The sequence below is a fragment of the Oncorhynchus gorbuscha genome, linkage group LG15 (genome assembly GCF_021184085.1).
Source record: "Oncorhynchus gorbuscha isolate QuinsamMale2020 ecotype Even-year linkage group LG15, OgorEven_v1.0, whole genome shotgun sequence".
In the NCBI taxonomy this organism is placed as follows: Eukaryota; Metazoa; Chordata; class Actinopteri; order Salmoniformes; family Salmonidae; genus Oncorhynchus; species Oncorhynchus gorbuscha.
The window spans coordinates 9,819,837-9,839,325 of record NC_060187.1 but is presented as its reverse complement, the minus strand read 5'-3'; the positions used below and the strand labels follow the sequence as shown (position 1 = coordinate 9,839,325).

General features: G+C 44.5%; 1 protein-coding gene across 4 annotated transcripts in view; it reads left to right on the top strand.

Annotated features, from left to right (window-relative positions):
- The first annotated feature begins 16,465 nt into the window (after positions 1-16,465).
- The window catches only part of LOC123997487 (receptor-type tyrosine-protein phosphatase C-like), a 67,022-nt gene continuing 63,998 nt past the window's right edge, over positions 16,466-19,489 (top strand). For 3 of the 4 annotated variants that reach the window (XM_046301778.1, XM_046301777.1, XM_046301775.1), the window contains exons 1-2: positions 16,598-16,695; positions 16,797-16,900. In XM_046301778.1, the coding sequence (XP_046157734.1) occupies positions 16,837-16,900 (64 nt within the window). In that variant the 5' untranslated portion in view covers positions 16,598-16,695; positions 16,797-16,836. Of the gene's footprint in view, positions 16,564-16,597; positions 16,696-16,796; positions 16,901-19,489 lie in introns of those variants that run through there. The other variant, XM_046301776.1, reaches the window with a different exon arrangement.

Sequence of the window (19,489 nt, the reverse complement as noted above, 5' to 3'; positions counted from 1 at the left end):
TACATCAGTCACCGACTTCATTAATAAGTGCATCGATGACGTCTTCCCCGCAGTGACCGTATGTACATATCCCAACCAGAAGCCATGGATTACAGACAACATCCTCACTGAGCTAAAGGGTAGAGCTGACGCTTTTAAGGTGCGGGACACTAATCCGGATGGTTATAAGAAATCTCGCTACACCATCCGACCTCCATCAAACATGCAAAACGTCAATACAGGACCGAGATGACATTCTACTACAGCAGCTCTTTATTCATTTTTACCTATTTAACTAGGCAAGTCAGTTAAGAACAAATTCTTATTTACAATGACAGCCTAGGAACAGTTGGTTAACTGCCTTGTTCAGGGGCAGAACGGCAGATTTTTACCTTGTCAGCTCGGGATTCAATCATCTTGCAACCTTTCAGTTACTCGTCCAACGATCTAACCACTAGGCTACCTGCCGCCCCAGCTCTGATGCTCGTCGAACGTGGCAGTGTTTGCAAACTATCACGGATTACAAAAGGGAAACCCTAGCGTGAGCAGTCCAGTGACGTGAGCCTACCAGACGAGTGAAATACATTCTATGCTCACTTCAAGGCTGGCGACACTGAATACCAGCTGTTCCGGACAACTGTGTGGTCATGCTCGCCGTAGCCGATGTGACTAAGTCCTTCAAACAGGTTAGTATTCACAAGGCCACAGGGCCAGACCAACTGGCAAGTGTCTTCACTGACATGTTCAACCTTTCCCTGACCCAGTCTGTAATACCTACAGTGCCTTGCGAAAGTATTCGGCCCCCTTGAACTTTGCGACCTTTTGCCACATTTCAGGCTTCAAACATAAAGATATAAAACTGTATTTTTTTGTGAAGAATCAACAACAAGTGGGACACAATCATGAAGTGGAACGACATTTATTGGATATTTCAAACTTTTTTAACAAATCAAAAACTGAAAAATTGGGTGTGCAAAATGATTCAGCCACTTTACTTTCAGTGCAGCAAACTCTCTCCAGAAGTTCAGTGTGGATCTCTGAATGATCCAATGTTGACCTAAATGACTAATGATGATAAATACAATCCACATGTGTGTAATCAAGTCTCCGTATAAATGCACCTGCACTGTGATAGTCTCAGAGGTCCGTTAAAAGCGCAGAGAGCATCATGAAGAACAAGGAACACACCAGGCAGGTCCGAGATACTGTTGTGAAGAAGTTTAATGCCGGATTTGGATACAAAAAGATTTCCCAAGCTTTAAACATCCCAAGGAGCACTGTGCAAGCGATAATATTGAAATGGAAGGAGTATCAGACCACTGCAAATCTACCAAGACCTGGCTGTCCCTCTAAACTTTCAGCTCATACAAGGAGAAGACTGGTCAGAGATGCAGCCAAGAGGCCCATGATCACTCTGGATGAACTGCAGAGATCTACAGCTGAGGTGGGAGACTCTGTCCATAGGACAACAATCAGTCGTATATTGCACAAATCTGGCCTTTATGGAAGAGTGGCAAGAAGAAAGCCATTTCTTAAAGATATCCATAAAAAGTGTTGTTTAAAGTTTGCCACAAGCCACCTGGGAGACACACTAAATATGTGGAAGAAGGTGCTCTGGTCAGATGAAACCAAAATTGAACTTTTTGGCAAAAATGCAAAATGTTATGTTTGGCGTAAAAGCAACACAGCTCATCACCCTGAACACACCATCCCCACTGTCAAACATGGTGGTGGCAGCATCATGGTTTGGGCCTGCTTTTCTTCAGCAGGGATGGGGAAGATGGTTAAAATTGATGGGAAGATGGATGTAGCCAAATACAGGACCATTCTGGAAGAACCTGATGGAGTCTGCAAAAGACCTGAGACTGGGACGGAGATTTGTCTTCCAACAAGACAATGATCCAAAACATAAAGCAAAATCTACAATGGAATGGTTCAAAAATAAACATCTCCAGGTGTTAGAATGGCCAAGTCAAAGTCCAGACCTGAATCCAATCGAGAATCTGTGGAAAGAACTGAAAACTGCTGTTCACAAATGCTCTCCATCCAACCTCACTGAGCTCGAGCTGTTTTGCAAGGAGGAATGGGAAAAAAATTCAGTCTCTCGATGTGCAAAACTGATAGAGACATACCCCAAGCGACTTACAGCTGTAATCGCAGCAAAAGGTGGCGCTACAAAGTATTAACTTAAGGGGGCTTGAATAATTTTGCACCCCCAATTTTTCAGTTTTTGATTTGTTAAAAAAGTTTGAAATATCCAATAAATGTTGTTCCACTTCATGATTGTGTCCCACTTGTTGTTGATTCTTCACAAAAAAATACAGTTTTATATCTTTATGTTTGAAGCCTGAAATGTGGCAAAAGGTCGAAAAGTTCAAGGGGGCCGAATACATTCGCAAGGCACTGTACATGTTTCAAGCAGACCAACATAGTCCTTGTGCCTAGGAACGCCAAGGGAACCGGTCTAAATGACTATCACCCCGTAGCTCTCACATCTTTATCCATGAAATGCTGGTCATAGCTCACGATACCATCAACCCAGCCCCTCTTTTCCCACTCTAATTTGCATACCGCCCCAACAGGTCCACAGATGATGCAATCTCTATTGCACTCCACACTGCCCTCTCCCACCTGGACAAGAGGAACACCTATGTGAGCATGCTGTTCATTGACTACAGCTAAGCATTCAACACCATAGTGCTCTCCAAGCCAATCAATAAGCTAACGACCCTGGGATTAAACGCCTCCCTCTACAACTGGATGCTGGAGTTCCTGACGGGACTCCCTCAGGTGGTGAAGGTAGGCAACAACGCATCCACCAGGCTGACCCTCAACGCAGGAGCCCCTACTGTACCCCCTGTTCAACCTTGACTGCGTGGCTGCGCACGACTCCAACACCGTCATTACGTTTGTAGGTGACACTATGGTGTTCGGCCTGTTCACCAATGACAATGAGCCGGCCTACAGGGAGCAGGTCAGAGACCTAGCAGTGTGGTGCTAGGACAGCAGACTGTCCCTCAACCCCTGTAGCTATGCAGACAGCTGGTGGTGTTCCTCTAGAAGCTTCTGCTGCTCAGTGAGGAAAACCTGAAGACTTTGGCGCTTACAGAGGAGGTATTGGTGGTCACCCTCCAACACTTGGTGCTTGGCTTTAAACTCCTGTTGCTCTGTGATTAGTAGTCTGGCTCTCAGTAGCCAGACTCTCTGAGTGTGTGAGTTCAGCATCTTATGAGAAATTGATCTCCTGGCCAGAGTTTGCTCATGAAGCTGCTGGTTAAAGCCCCTCAACCGGTCTGAGAGTTTTTCTGACTCATCTAGTTCCTTGGCCACAGCCTGTTCCAGCTCTGAGCAGACAGCTCTGGTCTCCTTCTGTTGTTCAGTGATGGCAGAATCAAGGTCATTCTGGGGCTTTGTGTTCCTGGTCTGCTCCTCTATGATCTGGGATTTGAGTTGGTTCGCTTGAAGTTGAAACTTCAAGCTGGAGCATTTATCCTTCAGTGAGGCCTTATGCTCCCTATCAATGGTCTTGAGCTCAGACTGGAGGTTCAAATGCTCACCAGCTGTATCCTGGAGCTTGATCTGGATGTCTTTGATTTCTGGGATCAGCTCCTGGTGTTCGGCTGACACAGTGTGGAACTCAGAGAAGAGTTATTGGTGTTCGTTCTCCAGTGCCCTGTGTTCGGCCGTTAACTCCTGTAGCTCTGTGACTGTGGTCTGGCTCTCCATAGCCAGACTCTCATAGCCGCTGCGCTCAGCCTGGAGGGAGGAAATTAGATCTTGCTCTTCTCCAAGGCCAGAGTGTGCTCATGGAACTGTTGATTTTCTCTGGATGCTCTCTCTCTGGAGGCTCTCTCTCTGGAGGCTCTCTCTCTGGAGGCTATCTTTCTGGAGGCTCTCTCTCTGGAGGCTCTCTCTCTGGAGGCTCTCTCTCTGGAGGCTCTCTCTCTGGAGGCCCTCTCTCTGGAGGCTTGCTTCCGGCCAGGCACTTAGTGCTTTCTGTGCATCCACAGCTTCATCTTCTGCAGCTCTTTAATGCTGCCGTGCCTCTTATTGTGAATTTTTCAGTACATATGTGCCAATGATTTCTTTCAGAAGGAGCCAGCAAAACTAGTGCACTCTATGTGCTCTAGGTCATTGGACATCATTAGACATGCACCTGGTTATTCTTGTAAATGTTATGGCCAACTGTGGTTACACCTCTTGGGTTTTTTCCCAGAACAGGGGTTCCCCTTTCAGTGGAGTCAGCAGGATGTCATGTATTGGTTAATCCTGTAGAGTGCCACGGTCTGTTCCTATGGTCTTACATACCTTAAGGGAACATTTTGACATTTGCTGTATGGTTAGTGAGAAAGTCCATATTGCAAATGTACGGTCCCTTACTAGACGTCCAAAAACGTTTGTAAAATTTGCGGACGGCGTCGGGCCGAGCGGCAGGGCCGGACCTACCGGGAAGTCATCAAATGAACTTTGTCGGACATTTGGTTTCCGTTTGATAAAATAATCTAATTTTGGTCATTTTTCCGCTGTCCCGGAAAATCCCACAAGAGGGCATAAGCAATCATATTGCGATTGGACAAAACATCACGAATCACGACGGGGCCTTATCTCGAAAACGGAAAATATTTCGAAGCCGAAACTTGGTGAGCGTAGGTTTGGCATCACCAACTTCAAACATCTGCTATCTGAGCAGCTAACCGATCGCTGCAGCTGTACATAGTCTATCGGTAAATAGCCCACCCATTTTTACCTACCTCATCCCCACAGTTTTTATTTATTTACTTTTCTGCTCTTTTGCACACCAATATCTCTACCTGTACATGACCATCTGATCATTTATCACTCCAGTGTTAATCTGCAAAATTGTAATTATTCGCCTACCTCCTCATGCCTTTTGCATACAATGTATATAGACTCCCCTTTTTTTCTACTGTGTTAATGACTTGTTAATTGTTTACTCCATGTGTAACTCTGTGGTCTGTTCACACTGCTGTGCTTTATCTTGGCCAGGTCGCAGTTGCAAATGAGAACTTGTTCTCAACTAGCCTACCTGGTTAAATAAAGGTGAAATAAAAAAAGTTTTAAAAAATCTATAAAAAAATGTGATAGTTGGCTTCTAAATGAGTTGGAAAAAGTGGGTTTGGTGTCAATTGATTTCAGTTTGGTGTCAGAATGACATCTAATTGACTGATGGACACTGACCTGCTAGGTGACTTTTGTACATTTGCAATATGTTTAAACGGAGAGGGACCATCACCAAAATGGCATTCTGAAATCAACACAAAAAATGGCATCACCATAGTCTCCAGACTGTGCCGAGTTCAACGAGACGCCCCGCTTGACCGTAGCTCGCTCTGAGTGCAGCGACCTTAAAAGAAAATAAGGCCCAAAATGAATGCACGTGCCTTTGCAATATGATTCTATAGTGAAAAACAATCACCAAATGGACATGATGAAATCAACACAACGAGTGATCGAAAGGAACAACTATCACTGCCCGGCCATCCCGAGTTCATCTGGCCAGTCAATTTTGCATTTCTGCAGGATTTTTGAGCATGCCAAATTCGTGATGGTAAATGCTCATTGAAACATATTGCAAATGCACGTGCATTTGCAATATGATTCTATAGTGAAAAAAACATCACCAAATGGACATGATGAATTCAACACAACGAGTGATGGAAAGGAACGACTATCACTGCCCGGCCATCCCGAGTTCATCAGGCCAGTCAATTTTGCAATTCTGCAGGATTTTTGAGCATGTCAAATTTGTTATGGTATTTGACCCCCCAAAAAGTGACTTTTGACTTTTGACTTCCTATGAAATCATATTCCTTATGCACAAGTAAAAAAAACAAAAAAAATTATGATAATAAAATTTTACAAAAGCATATTCATACAGTTCTTACACATGATTAATTGACACAAAAATCGAAATAATTTTGAAAGACGGTCCAGAAAAGCACTTTTGTAAGGGTGTGTGAAGTTTTTTACAAAATGTTGACATTTTTTACTTTTGACTTCCTATGAAATCATATTGCAAATGGACAAAACATATTCCTTATGCGCAAGTAAAAAAAAAAAAATAATGATAATAAAATTGGACAAAAGTATATTCATACAGTTCTTACACATGTGTAATTGACAAAAAAATGAAAGAATTTTGAAAAACGGTCCAGAAAGCACTTTTTTAAGGGGTGATAAGTTTTTGACAAGAAAATACTTTTTTCAAAATTTTGCTTTTGGATGTTGACTTGGGTTACATTCCCAATATGAAAAACCAAGGTGGAGTGCACTCGCCACCTGTTGGATATTTAAAGTGTTACAACTGGCATTTGCCATATGGCATTTGCAATCAACTTTGCATGAATCAACACCGAATTGGGTGGTATTGGACATTGTGTATATGGTTTGTCCAATGCCAATGACTTCCCATTCATTTTTGTCCATTTCAGGGGGGTATTCCCTTACATGCATGAAACTATTTCTGTGACTCTACAGGTTGCATGTCCTAATATGAAGGCAATATGATAACGGTGGCTAATTGCCAGAGGTGACGAGCCATTAAGAGGAGTCACTATGAGGTAAGGAGGACAAATAGTAGTCTGTGCAAAGACTGGAAGGCAATTGTTATCATGATCCAGCTCTGCTTTTATTATGAAGTAAAAGTATTTCAACTCACAGGCTCCGGTATTTGTGAAATATGATTGACCAAATATTTCCACTACACTCTCCATGGCCAGAATAGCACACTCCTCTAGTGGTGTTTGCCGCTGAGAGAGGGAAGCCTGAAGGGCAGACTGGAGGTGCTGGCTCTCCTCCTCCAACAGTTCAGAGTCCTGTTGGTCAGCTTTAAGGAGCAGAGAATCCAGGGAAGCTTCCTTCGCTGTGTTCTGCTCCTGCAAGGCCTTCAATGCCAGTAGGATGCTGTGCATGTTGGCACTGTGAGTCTTCCCTCGAAAGCTGAAGCCATTTTTTTTTTTTTTTTTTTTTTTTCACCTTTATTTAACCAGGTAGGCTAGTTGAGAACAGGTTCTCATTTGCAACTGCGACCTGGCCAAGATAAAGCATAGCAGTGTGAACAGACAACACAGAGTTACACATGGAGTAAACAATTAACAAGTCATTAACACAGAGAAAAAAAAGGGGAGTCTATATACAATATGTGCAAAAGGCATGAGGAGGTAGGCGAATAATTACAATATTGCAGATTAACACTGGAGTGATAAATGATCATGTACACGTAGAGATATTGGTGTGCAAAAGAGCAGAAAATTAAATAAATAAAAACTGTGGGGATGAGGTAGGTGAAAATGGGTGTGCTATTTACCAATAGATTATGTACAGCTGCAGCGATCGGTTAGCTGCTCAGCTAGCTGATGTTTGAAGTTGGTGAGGGAGATAAAAGTCTCCAACTTAAGCGATTTTTGCAATTCGTTCCAGTCACAGGCAGCAGAGTACTGGAACGAAAGGCGGCCGAATAAGGTGTTGGCTTTAGGGATGATCAATGAGATACACCTGCTGGAGCGCGTGCTACGGATGGGTGTTGCCATCGTGACCAGTGAGCTGAGATAAGGCGGAGCTTTGCCTAGCATGGCCTTGTAGATGACCTGAAGCCAGTGGGTCTGGCGACGAATATGTAGCGAGGGCCAGCCGACTAGAGCATACAAGTCGCAGTAGTGGGTAGTATAAGGTGCTTTAGTGACAAAACGGATGGCACTGTGATAAACTGCATCCAGTTTGCTGAGTAGAGTGTTGGAAGCAATTTTGTAGATGACGTCGCCGAAGTCGAGGATCGGTAGGATAGTCAGTTTTACTAGGGTAAGCTTGGCAGCGTGAGTGAAGGAGGCTTGGTTGCGGAATAGAAAGCTGATTCTTGATTTGATTTTCGATTGGAGATGTTTGATATGGGTCTGGAAGGAGAGTTTGCAGTCTAGCCAGACACCTAGGTACTTATAGGTGTCCACATATTCAAGGTCGGAGCCATCCAGTGTGGTGATGCTAGTCGGGCATGCGGGTGCAGGCAGCGATCGGTTGAAAAGCATGCATTTGGTTTTACTAGCGTTTAAGAGCAGTTGGAGGCCACGGAAGGAGTGTTGTATGGCATTGAAGCTCGATTGGAGGTTAGATAGCACAGTGTCCAATGACGGGCCGAAAGTGTATACAATGGTGTCGTCTGCGTAGAGGTGGATCAGGGAATCGCCCGCAGCAAGAGCAACATCATTGATATATACAGAGAAAAGAGTCGGCCCGAGAATTGAACCTTTTGGCACCCCGATAGAGACTGCCAGAGGACCGGACAACATGCCCTCCGATTTGACACACTGAACTCTGTCTGCAAAGTAATTGGTGAACCAGGCAAGGCAGTCATCCGAAAAACCGAGGCTACTGAGTCTGCCGATAAGAATATGGTGATTGACAGAGTCGAAAGCCTTGGCAAGGTCGATGAAGACGGCTGCACAGTACTGTCTTTTATCGATGGCGGTTATGATGTCGTTTAGTACCTTGAGTGTGGCTGAGGTGCACCCGTGACCGGCTCGGAAACCGGATTGCATAGCGGAGAAGGTACGGTGGGATTCGAGATGGTCAGTCACCTGTTTGTTGACTTGGCTTTCGAAGACCTTAGATAGGCAGGGCAGGATGGATATAGGTCTGTAACAGTTTGGGTCCAGGGTGTCACCCCCCTTTGAAGAGGGGGATGACTGCGGCAGCTTTCCAGTCCTTGGGGATCTCAGACGATATGAAAGAGAGGTTGAACAGTCTGGTAATAGGGGTTGCGACAATGGCGGCGGGTAGTTTCAGAAATAGAGGGTCCAGATTGTCAAGCCCAGCTGATTTATACGGGTCCAGGTTTTGCAGCTCTTTCAGAACATCTGCTATCTGGATTTGGGTAAAGGAGAACCTGGAGAGGCTTGGGCGAGGAGCTGCGGGGGGGGCCGGGGCTGTTGGCCGAGGTAGGAGTAGCCTGGCGGAAGGCATGGCCAGCCGTTGAGAAATGCTTGTTGAAGTTTTCGATAATCATGGATTTGTCGGTGGTGACCGTGTTCCCTAGCCTCAGTGCAGTGGGCAGCTGGGAGGAGGTGCTCTTGTTCTCCATGGACTTCACAGTGTCCCAGAACTTTTTGGAGTTGGAGCTACAGGATGCAAACTTCTGCCTGAAGAAGCTGGCCTTAGCTTTCCTGACTGACTGCGTGTATTGGTTCCTGACTTCCCTGAACAGTTGCATGTCGCGGGGACTGTTCGATGCTATTGCAGTCCGCCACAGGATGTTTTTGTGCTGGTCGAGGGCAGTCAGGTCTGGAGTGAACCAAGGGCTGTATCTGTTCTTAGTTCTGCATTTTTTGAACGGAGCATGCTTATCTAAAATGGTGAGGAAGTTACTCTTAAAGAATGACTAGGCATCCTCAACTGATGGGATGAGGTCAATGTCCTTCCGGGATACCCGGACCAGGTCGATTAGAAAGGCCTGCTCACAGAAGTGTTTTAGGGAGCGTTTGACAGTGATGAGGGGTGGTCGTTTGACTGCGGCACCGTAGCGGATACAGGCAATGAGGCAGTGATCGCTGAGATCCTGGTTGAAGACAGCGGAGGTGTATTTGGAGGGCCAGTTGGTCAGGATGACGTCTATGAGGGTGCCCTTGCTTACAGAGTTAGGGTTGTACCTGGTGGGTTCTTTGATGATTTGTGTGAGATTGAGGGCATCTAGCTTAGATTGTAAGACTGCCGGGGTGTTAAGCATATCCCAGTTTAGGTCACCTAGCAGAACAAACTCTGAAGCTAGATGGGGGGCAATCAATTCACAAATGGTGTCCAGGGCACGGCTGGGAGCTGAGGGGGGTCGGTAGCAGGCGGCAACAGTGAGAGACTTATTTCTGGAGAGAGTGATTTTCAGAATTAGTGGTTTGAACTGTTTGGGTATGGACCTGGAAAGTATGACATTACTTTGCAGGCTATCTCTGCAGTAGACTGCAACTCCTCCCCCTTTAGCAGTTCTATCTTGACGGAAGATGTTATAGTTGGGTATGGAAATCTCTGAATTTTTGGTGGCCTTCCTGAGCCAGGATTCAGTCACGGCAAGGACATCAGGGTTAGCAGAGTGTGCTAAAGCAGGGAGTAAAACAAACTTAGGGAGGAGGCTTCTGATGTTGACATGCATGAAACCAAGGCTTTTTCGATCACAGAAGTCAACAAATGAGGGCTTCCAGCTAGAGCCTGACATTTCTTTCACTGCTCCTCAGCTAGTGAAGCCTGAAGAGAAGCTTTGGCTGACCTCGCACTTACTATAGCCTCTCTGTGAGACCAGCTCTGAATCCCTCCTATCATCACTGAGGACCTCAGGGCACACAGGCACCTGTAACACAATATATCATTTTAAGTGTAGCCATCCTCTTTCCCACAACATATTAACTCACCTAAAGAACAGCAGAATTACTGTGACCAGTTCACTCAATAGTAGTTCAATCGAGTACAGGATTAACTGAATAAACAGCAGAGACAGAATGCAATATGGAATTGCATTAAATACTTTGGGGGTATGGCACCTCGTCTCAGAGGAATGCTCCTTGGAGCCAGATGCTGATGACAGGTAACCCTTTGCTGGGCAGCTGACAATACAGAAAGAGAACTCTTCCTGCTGGGCCACAAGGATGGAGGAGGCAAACTCCTCCTGCACCTCCTTGGCTGACGTTTCATGCCCTTCCTTGGCTGACTCCTCCTACTGCTCCTTGGACCTGAGCCCGAGGACCATGCCTCAGGACTACCCTTGCTGTTCCCAGTCCACCTGGCCGTGCTGCTGCTCCAGTTTCAACTGTTCTGCCTGCGGCTATGGAACCCTGACTTGTTCACCGGACGTGCTACCTGTCCCTGACCTGCTGTTTTCAACTTTCTAGAGACAGCAGGAGCGGTAGAGATACTCTCAATGATCGGCTATGAAAAGCCAACTGACATTTACTCTTGAGGTGCTGACGTGTTGCACCCTCGACAACTACTGTGATTATTATTATTATTTGACCATGCTGGTCATTTATGAACATTTGAACATCTTGGCCATGTTCTGTTATAATCTCCACCCGGCACAGCCAGAAGAGGACTGGCACCCCTCATAGCCTGGTTCCTCTCTAGGTTTCTTCCTAGGTTTAGGCCTTTCTAGGGAGTTTTTCCTAGCCACCGTGCTTCTACACCTGCATTGCTTGCTGTTTGGGGTTTTAGGCTGGGTTGCTGTACAGCACTTTGAGATATCAGCTGATGTAAGAAGGGCTATATAAATTGATTTGATACTTTGTGTCAAAGTTTAACAAGGACTCTCTCCTCCTCACCAGTGTCATAATCAAAGATATGATCAAGGGCCTCACATGCAGTATATTGTTTGGTCATTGTGCTTCCACAGAATGAATTAAAATATATATATATATACCAGAGCTACTAGAAAAGTTCTATATATTATTGAAACAATTTTGCGATTGTTTGTGAGACTGCCAACAGGTGTGGTTCCCGTGGGGGAAAGATTCAATTGGGGACAGGTTCCCGTGGGGGTTGCCATGGAAGCCAAGAAGGGGAGTGGTGTGTGTGTGTGTGTGTGTGTGTGTGTGTGTGTGTGTGTGTGTGTGTGTGTGTGTGTGTGTGTGTGTGTGTGTGTGTGTGTGTGTGTGTGTGTGTGTGTGTGTGCTCAAACACACATGCATGTGGGGGTCTGGGAGAGGAAGTGTGTCCATCTGATGAATGGGCATGTGCCTGAACTCAATTTTATACACTAATTGTAGTCTCACCCATTAATTTCTAATGACCGGTCATTTTTGATCGGGAACACCATAACTGTACAAAAGTTAAATAAAACACCCCAAATTTTATGAACATCATCCAAATGTATGTTGTGTGTTCAGATGCCCTGTGTGGACAAAGTCATGGAACCTTAAAACCAATCCGATTAAATTAACTACATTTTTCAGAGAGAGAACTTGTAAATCGGTCCAATTCGACCGGAACACAGCCGGAGGGTTAATTGTTTTTGAATGATACAAACTGATACCTGCCATTTAAAAGAATAGGAACCAGTATTTCTTCTTTAAAATCATCTGGGTAACTATGATTATTATTTGGAGACAAAGCAGAATGTGGTTATTTAGTCTACTGTGTATGAAACAATGACACAGAACAGATATTATAACATCGCAAATTATTTGACAAAATACACTATATCTCTGTCCTACTGCTCACCCAAATACACTATCTCTGTCCTACTGCTCACCAAAATACACTATATCTCTGTCCTACAGATCACCCAAATACACTATATCTCTGTCCTACAGATCACCCAAATACACTATATCTCTGTCATACTGCTCACCCAAATACACTATATCTCTGTCCTACCGCTCACCCAAATACACTATATCTCTGTCCTACTGCTCACCCAACTACACTATATCTCTGTCCTACTGCTCACCCAACTACACTATATCTCTGTCCTACTGCTCACCCAAATACACTATATCTCTGTCCTACCGCTCACCCAAATACACTATATCTCTGTCCTTCTGCTCACCCAACTACACTATATCTCTGTCCTACTGCTCACCCAAATACACTATATCTCTGTCCTACTGCTCACCCAAATACACTATATCTCTGTCCTACTGCTCACCCAAATACACTATATCTCTGTCCTACTGCTCACCCAAATACACTATATCTCTGTCCTACTGCTCACCCAAATACACTATATCTCTGTCCTACTGCTCACCCAAATACACTATATCTCTGTCCTACTGCTCACCCAAATACACTATATCTCTGTCCTACTGCTCACCCAAATACACTATATCTCTGTCCTACTGCTCACCCAACTACACTATATCTCTGTCCTACTGCTCACCCAAATACACTATATCTCTGTCCTACTGCTCACCCAAATACACTATATCTCTGTCCTACTGCTCACCCAAATACACTATATCTCTGTCCTACTGCTCACCCAAATACACTATATCTCTGTCCTACTGCTCACCCAACTACACTATATCTCTGTCCTACTGCTCACCCAACTACACTATATCTCTGTCCTACTGCTCACCCAAATACACTATATCTCTGTCCTACTGCTCACCCAAATACACTATATCTCTGTCCTACTGCTCACGCAAATACACTATATCTCTGTCCTACTGCTCACCCAAATACACTATATCTCTGTCCTACTGCTCACCCAAATACACTATATCTCTGTCCTACTGCTCACCCAAATACACTATATCTCTGTCCTACTGCTCACCCAAATACACTATATCTCTGTCCTACTGCTCACCCAAATACACTATATCTCTGTCTTACTGCTCACCCAAATACACTATATCTCTGTCCTACTGCTCACCCAAATACACTATATCTCTGTCCTACTGTGCACCCAAATACTGCTGGACTGTTTTAAGGTGCAACAACTTTCTACCACACTGTTCTAGATGTTTTTAAAATTATTTAAAAAAAATTTTTTTTAACTATGCAAGTCAGTTAAGAACAAATTCTTATTTACAATGACAGCCTATACCAGCCAAACCAAGATGATGCTGGGCCAATTGTGTGCCGCCCTATGGGACTCCCAATCACAGCCGGTTGGAATACAGTCTGGATTCCAACCAGTGTGTCTGTAGTGACGCCTCTAGCACTGAGATGCAGTGCCTTAGACCACTACGCCACTCGGGACTTCCAGACCACAGTTACTACTTCAGCCTTAAAATGTTTGATATTTTTCTGAGCTGCCACAGTTTTCAAGAGTAGCTTCTGGCTGTCCTTGCTGTCAGCCAGCTTCTCTTTCTCTGTAGGGGGCCGTATCAGCCGCTGAGACTTGGCAGCAAATCCAGCCTCCAGCCTGATCCTCTTCTGGTCTGCCAGGTGTTCCAGCCTCTGGTTCAAACAAGTTCTCTGGCTGAGGCTTACTCTGTTCACAAGGGAGACCATGGCCATAATGTACATGTTAAATCACAGTAGACACTTGGATCCATGACTTGGCTAAATAAAATGTGTGTGTCTGGAGACTATGTAAAAATATCAGTTACCTTTTGAGCCTCTGATTGACATCTTGTCCTTTTTCTTTCTCTCATCCTGTGAAAGTTTATGATAATTTTCAGGCTTAAAATGAAGGTTACTTGACTGTGTCAGTAACCTAGGCTACACTTCTAGGAAAAAGATTCTAGGTCCATGTAGAACCCTCTGTGGAAAGAGTTCTACATAGAACTCGAAAGGGTTCTACATGGATACCAAAAGGGTTCTTCAAAGGAGACTGCCATAGGGACCGCCAAATGGTGTACCAGTTAACTTAAGCCTACTCTGTTATAGCCAATGGTTTTTGGTTTGGAAGTCTGCAGGTCCTGAAAGTATGGAGTAGATGAATCACTTAGAAAATGAATTATTTTACTAATTTACTATTTTACAGATAATGTGATATAAGGTTTAAAAATGTGCGGTTCTTACAATAGACATATATTTATTTACATTAGCATAGAAGGCCATCGTTTTTTTATATTTTTAAATCAAGTAGTCATATTATAGTTAACATTGATTTATTTATTTAACCTTAATTTAACCAGGTAGGCAGGTAGCCTATAACCCAATGCAGCAGGCCTGTAGCCTATAAACCAATGCAGCAGGCCTGTAGCCTATAACCCAATGCAGCAGGCCTGTAGCCTATAACCCAATGCAGCAGGCCTGTAGCCTATAACCCAATGCAGCAGGCCTGTAGCCTGTAACCTAATGCAGCAGGCCTGTAGCCTATAACCCAATGCACCAGGCCTGTAGCCTATAACCTAATGCACCAGGCCTGTAGCCTGTAACCCAATGCACCAGGCCTGTAGCCTATAACCTAATGCACCAGACCTGTAGCCTGTAACCCAATGCAGCAGGCCTGTAGCCTATAACCCAATGCACCAGGCCTGTAGCCTGTAACCTAATGCAGCAGGCCTGTAGCCTATAACCTGACGCAGCAGGCCTGTAGCCTATAACCCAATGCAGCAGGCCTGTAGCCTATAACCCAATGCAGCAGGCCTGTAGCCTATAACCTGACGTAGCAGGCCTGTAGCCTATAACCCAATGCAGCAGGCCTGTAGCCTATAACCTGACGTAGCAGGCCTGTAGCCTATAACCCAATGCAGCAGGCCTGTAGCCTATAACCTGACGCAGCAGGCCTGTAGCCTATAACCCAATGCACCAGGCCTTTAGCCTGTAACCTAATGCAGCAGGCCTGTAGCCTATAACCTAATGCAGCAGGCCTGTAGCCTATAACCTAATGCAGCAGGCCTGTAGCCTGTAACCTGACGCCTGATCAGCGACAACAACGAGACAGCCTATAGGGAGGAGGTCAGAGACCTGGCAGTGTGTTGCCAGGACAATAACGTCTCCCTCAACATGATCAAGACAAAGGAGATGATTGTGGACTACAGGAAAAAGAGGACCGGGAACGCCCCCATTCTCATTGACTGGGCTGCAGTGGAGCAGATTGAGAGCTTCAAGTTTCTTGGTGTAATGGTCCAATGTAAAAAACATGATGTATCAGTAACAATTGCTTTTGTGTGAAAACACATAGAACAAACGAATATACCATTTGGCAGACACTTTCATCCAAAGCAACGTACAGTCATGTGTGCATACATTTTGTATGTGTGGCCCCGGTGGGAATCGAACCCACGACTCTTGGCATCGTAAGCACCACGCTAGACCAACTGAACCACACAGGACAAACTATATTATTCAACACTTATAACTCTGTTATATGGAAGTAGCCCTTGTTTGTGAGTTCAAAAAGCCTTTTGTTTAACACTATTAGGGACAAATCAGCCATGTCTCACTGTGAGACCATGCCCTCTCTTTCTCTGAAGATTAGTTAAATGTCTAAACACACTTAAAGCCAGGATACACTAAACAAACATATGTATTTTGTATGTATCTGATGCTGTGCACCTTAGAGTAAAGTGCAGAAGTGGAGGGAAGGAGATGTGTGGCGTAGATGACTCATTCATATATTTTTATGTACATATTCTTTATCCCTTTACACTTGTGTGTATAAGGTAATTGTTGTGAATTGTTGGTTTAGATTACTTGTTGGTTATCACTACATTGTCGGAACTGGAAGCACAAGTATTTCGCTACACTCGCATTAACATCTGCTAACCATGTGTATGTGACAAATAACATTTGATTTGATTTGCTAGCTGAGACTCTGTACTTTACCTTATTTTACAGGAAATACTATTTAATCTACGCCACACATCTCCTTCCCACAGCTAGCTATGACATCACTTGTCGCGTAGCGCTGAGGGACCAGAGGCGAGGTTTAGGGTTAGGGGAACACATTCAGGAAGCTGTGTCCGCTGATAAGACTGGAGGGAAGGAGATGTGTGGCGTAGATGAAATGGAACTTCCTGTAAAATAAGGTGAAGTACAGAGTCTCAGCTAGCTGTGACATCACTTGTCGCGTAGCGCTGAGGGACTAGAGGAGAGGTTTAGGGTTAGGGGAACACATTCAGGAAGCTGTGTCCGCTGATAAGACTGGAGGGAAGGAGATGTGTGGCGTAGATGAAATGGAACTTCCTGTAAAATAAGGTGAAGTACAGAGTCTCAGCTAGCTGTGACATCACTTGTCGCGTAGCGCTGAGGGACCAGAGGCGAGGTTTAGGGTTAGGGGAACACATTCAGGAAGCTGTGTCCGCTGATAAGACTGGAGGGAAGACATACGTAAAGACAAATACACACAATTTCAACGTTTTTGTTTTGTTTTTTTGTTGTTGAGAATAAGACGGATAATTTGTAAGAGTTTCTTTTGGCGTTACCTTTAGGACGTATGGTCTCTGGGTAGTGTGATCGTCGCTCCTGGACATGGCAGGTCTCTATGGACTGAAGATCCTGCTGCTGTGTACTGGGCTCATAGAGCTGGCCATATGTAAGTACAGTATGATACCCAGGGGATGGGGCTGATGGGAGGGCTGTTATTCCTTTAATAGTGACAGGGCTGTGGGGCCTAAATTCACCAATAAAGTACATGGAATTGTTTTAGAAAATGTATCCCGATGCGATCACTCAAGGAGTGTAAGAGGTGCATTTAATAAGGTTGATCAAATTTAATTTACTTGAGGCATTTTTCTACAGGAATTTCAAATGTTGACAATGGATCAATCATGTTTGGGAGAGGGATAAAGGGCTGTGGTTCAAGCAGGATATGGTATACTTATTTTCAGACCATTCAAAATGTAAATAACTTTGTTAGGTTTAACTATTAAAACGGAGTTGGAATAGGGTAACTCTGAGATTGTCAAGTCCTTCTCAAAACTGTCTGGGTGGGCGTCACCTGGAGGACTTGCTTTTAAAGAGGAGTCTGCTGAGTTGGTCCCCTCATGTTCCCCCTCAGAGAAAGGACACACCTGATTAGTGATTAGTCAAGTTTTTACTCTTAACTTGGTCCACCAAAATGCATTCAGTGATTGGATATCTATCTAGATCAGGGATTTAACATCTAAGTAATAATCTGAAGCTAATACCTGCCTTTCACTGTGCAACAATGCTACATTCAAAACCTCTTGCTCTGTGTGCAAAAGTGCACCCTTGTTTGTGAATATTTAGCGTGAATCTCCAATACATGTGAATGTTCTGAATGTAGAATGTACTTCTATCAACTGCAGTAAGACAAACAGAGTTTAGATGTGGGGTTCTTTTTAGACAGATCACAGCTCAACCACTTCCATGTTCCCTTTTGAGCGGCCTTTTCCATTTTGCCAGCACTGTCGTGGAAATTTCCTGTATTACCAAGAAATGAGAGAGCAAATCACACACTTAAATTGAACTTTTAGTAATAATTAAGCTTTTGCAATAGCATTTGACTTTCAACATTTCAGTATCTCTAATGAAAAGTTGAGAGTGGTCAACATAATGGCAACTGAGATCTTTTATTGCAAAGATGGGTAAGAATGGGGAGATCGCTGAATGTGGAAACAAGCTACATACATAACAGGAGGTATTTCCTAACATCAGTTCAGTCTTTACTGTGTAGTTAAGCAGCGACCACCAAGTATTTCCCTTGTGATTCCTACTGTGATGCTCATCCAGTGGATGCATCGACCTTCTTCTTTCGATATGGGAGCGGCTAATGTTGGCTGGACTCCTGTCCTGAGCCTGCCGTTGGCTCGAGCTGGAGTGGCTGTTATTTAAGTACCGCAGTGGGACTGAACGGTTATCAATCGAGTCCTTACCATGTTGTCTTTCCAGGACCGGTTGTCCTTGAGTCACTGTCCTTATTGCAACTGTAATGAGAATGCTCAAGACCAGAGCAAGAAACATTATGCGTAGAGTCTGGGCCTGATCCTCCCATCTAGTCGGTGACTTCCGGCATCTCTGGTCCTCCATCCTCAGGGTCTGGTGGGCAGTATGGCACCTGGCCTTGAGCTAATATGCCAGCTCTAGTGAGTGCAAAGAGTTCTGCTGCTTGAGCAGAAAGGTGGGAGGGTCATTTAGCACTTTCCAGTGTGGTTGAGGCAGTAGTAACCGCATACACAACCAATGGTTCTCCTTTCTCAGAACGCTGAGCAGAGCCATCTACAAACTGTTACAAATGTGCAATTTGCAAAGCGACATCAGTTAAATCCGACTTGGTTTCGAGACAAGCTCCACCAGTTCAGCACAGTCGTGAGGCTCTCCATCGTCCTCAGTGAGCAACAGAATAGCAGATTTTAACACAGTGCACCTCTTCAGGGTCACATGACACATTGTCAGAAGAACATTCTGATAATGGAGCAGTCGAGCTGGTGTTAGATGGGCCGTCTTTGCCTGTGAAATAAGAGCATGTACAGCATGAGGAACGTGTACAGTGAGTTCACACATGGCAACAATGTCTGCACAAGCCAACAGCTTCAGTAGCAGCAGCCACAGCTCTCAAACAACAAACCAGACCTCTGGCCACATTGTCCAGCTGTTTGGAATAATACCCAACTGGGCGCTGCTTTCTTCCATGTTCCTGTGTTAAAACAGATGACATAAAACCATTTTTGTCACAAACAAAGAGGTGAAAAGGTTTAGAATGGTCAGGGAGCCCCAAACAGGGAGAAGTAGTCATGAGTTGTTTCAGTCTGGTCAGAGCAGTCAGTCCCTCTGTTGTCCACTTAATTTTGTCAATCATTGCCATTTTTGTGGCCATACATAAAGTCAGCAAGCGGCTGCACCACCTCAGCATAGTCAGGTAACCACGCCCTACAATACCCTGCCATACCAGTCAATGACATCGTGTGTCGTTTATAAACCGGCTGTGGGACGGAGAGAATAGACTGTATCCTCTCCTTACCCAGCTGCCTGCCATTGGGAGAGATGTCATAACCCAAATACCTCACTGTCTGTGAAACCAACTGTAACATCTTAAATAAAATAAAATGAAATCAAATTTTTATTTGTCACATACACATGGTTAGCAGATGTTAATGCGAGTGTAGCGAAATGCTTGTGCTTCTAGTTCCGACAATGCAGTGATAACCAACAAGTAATCTAA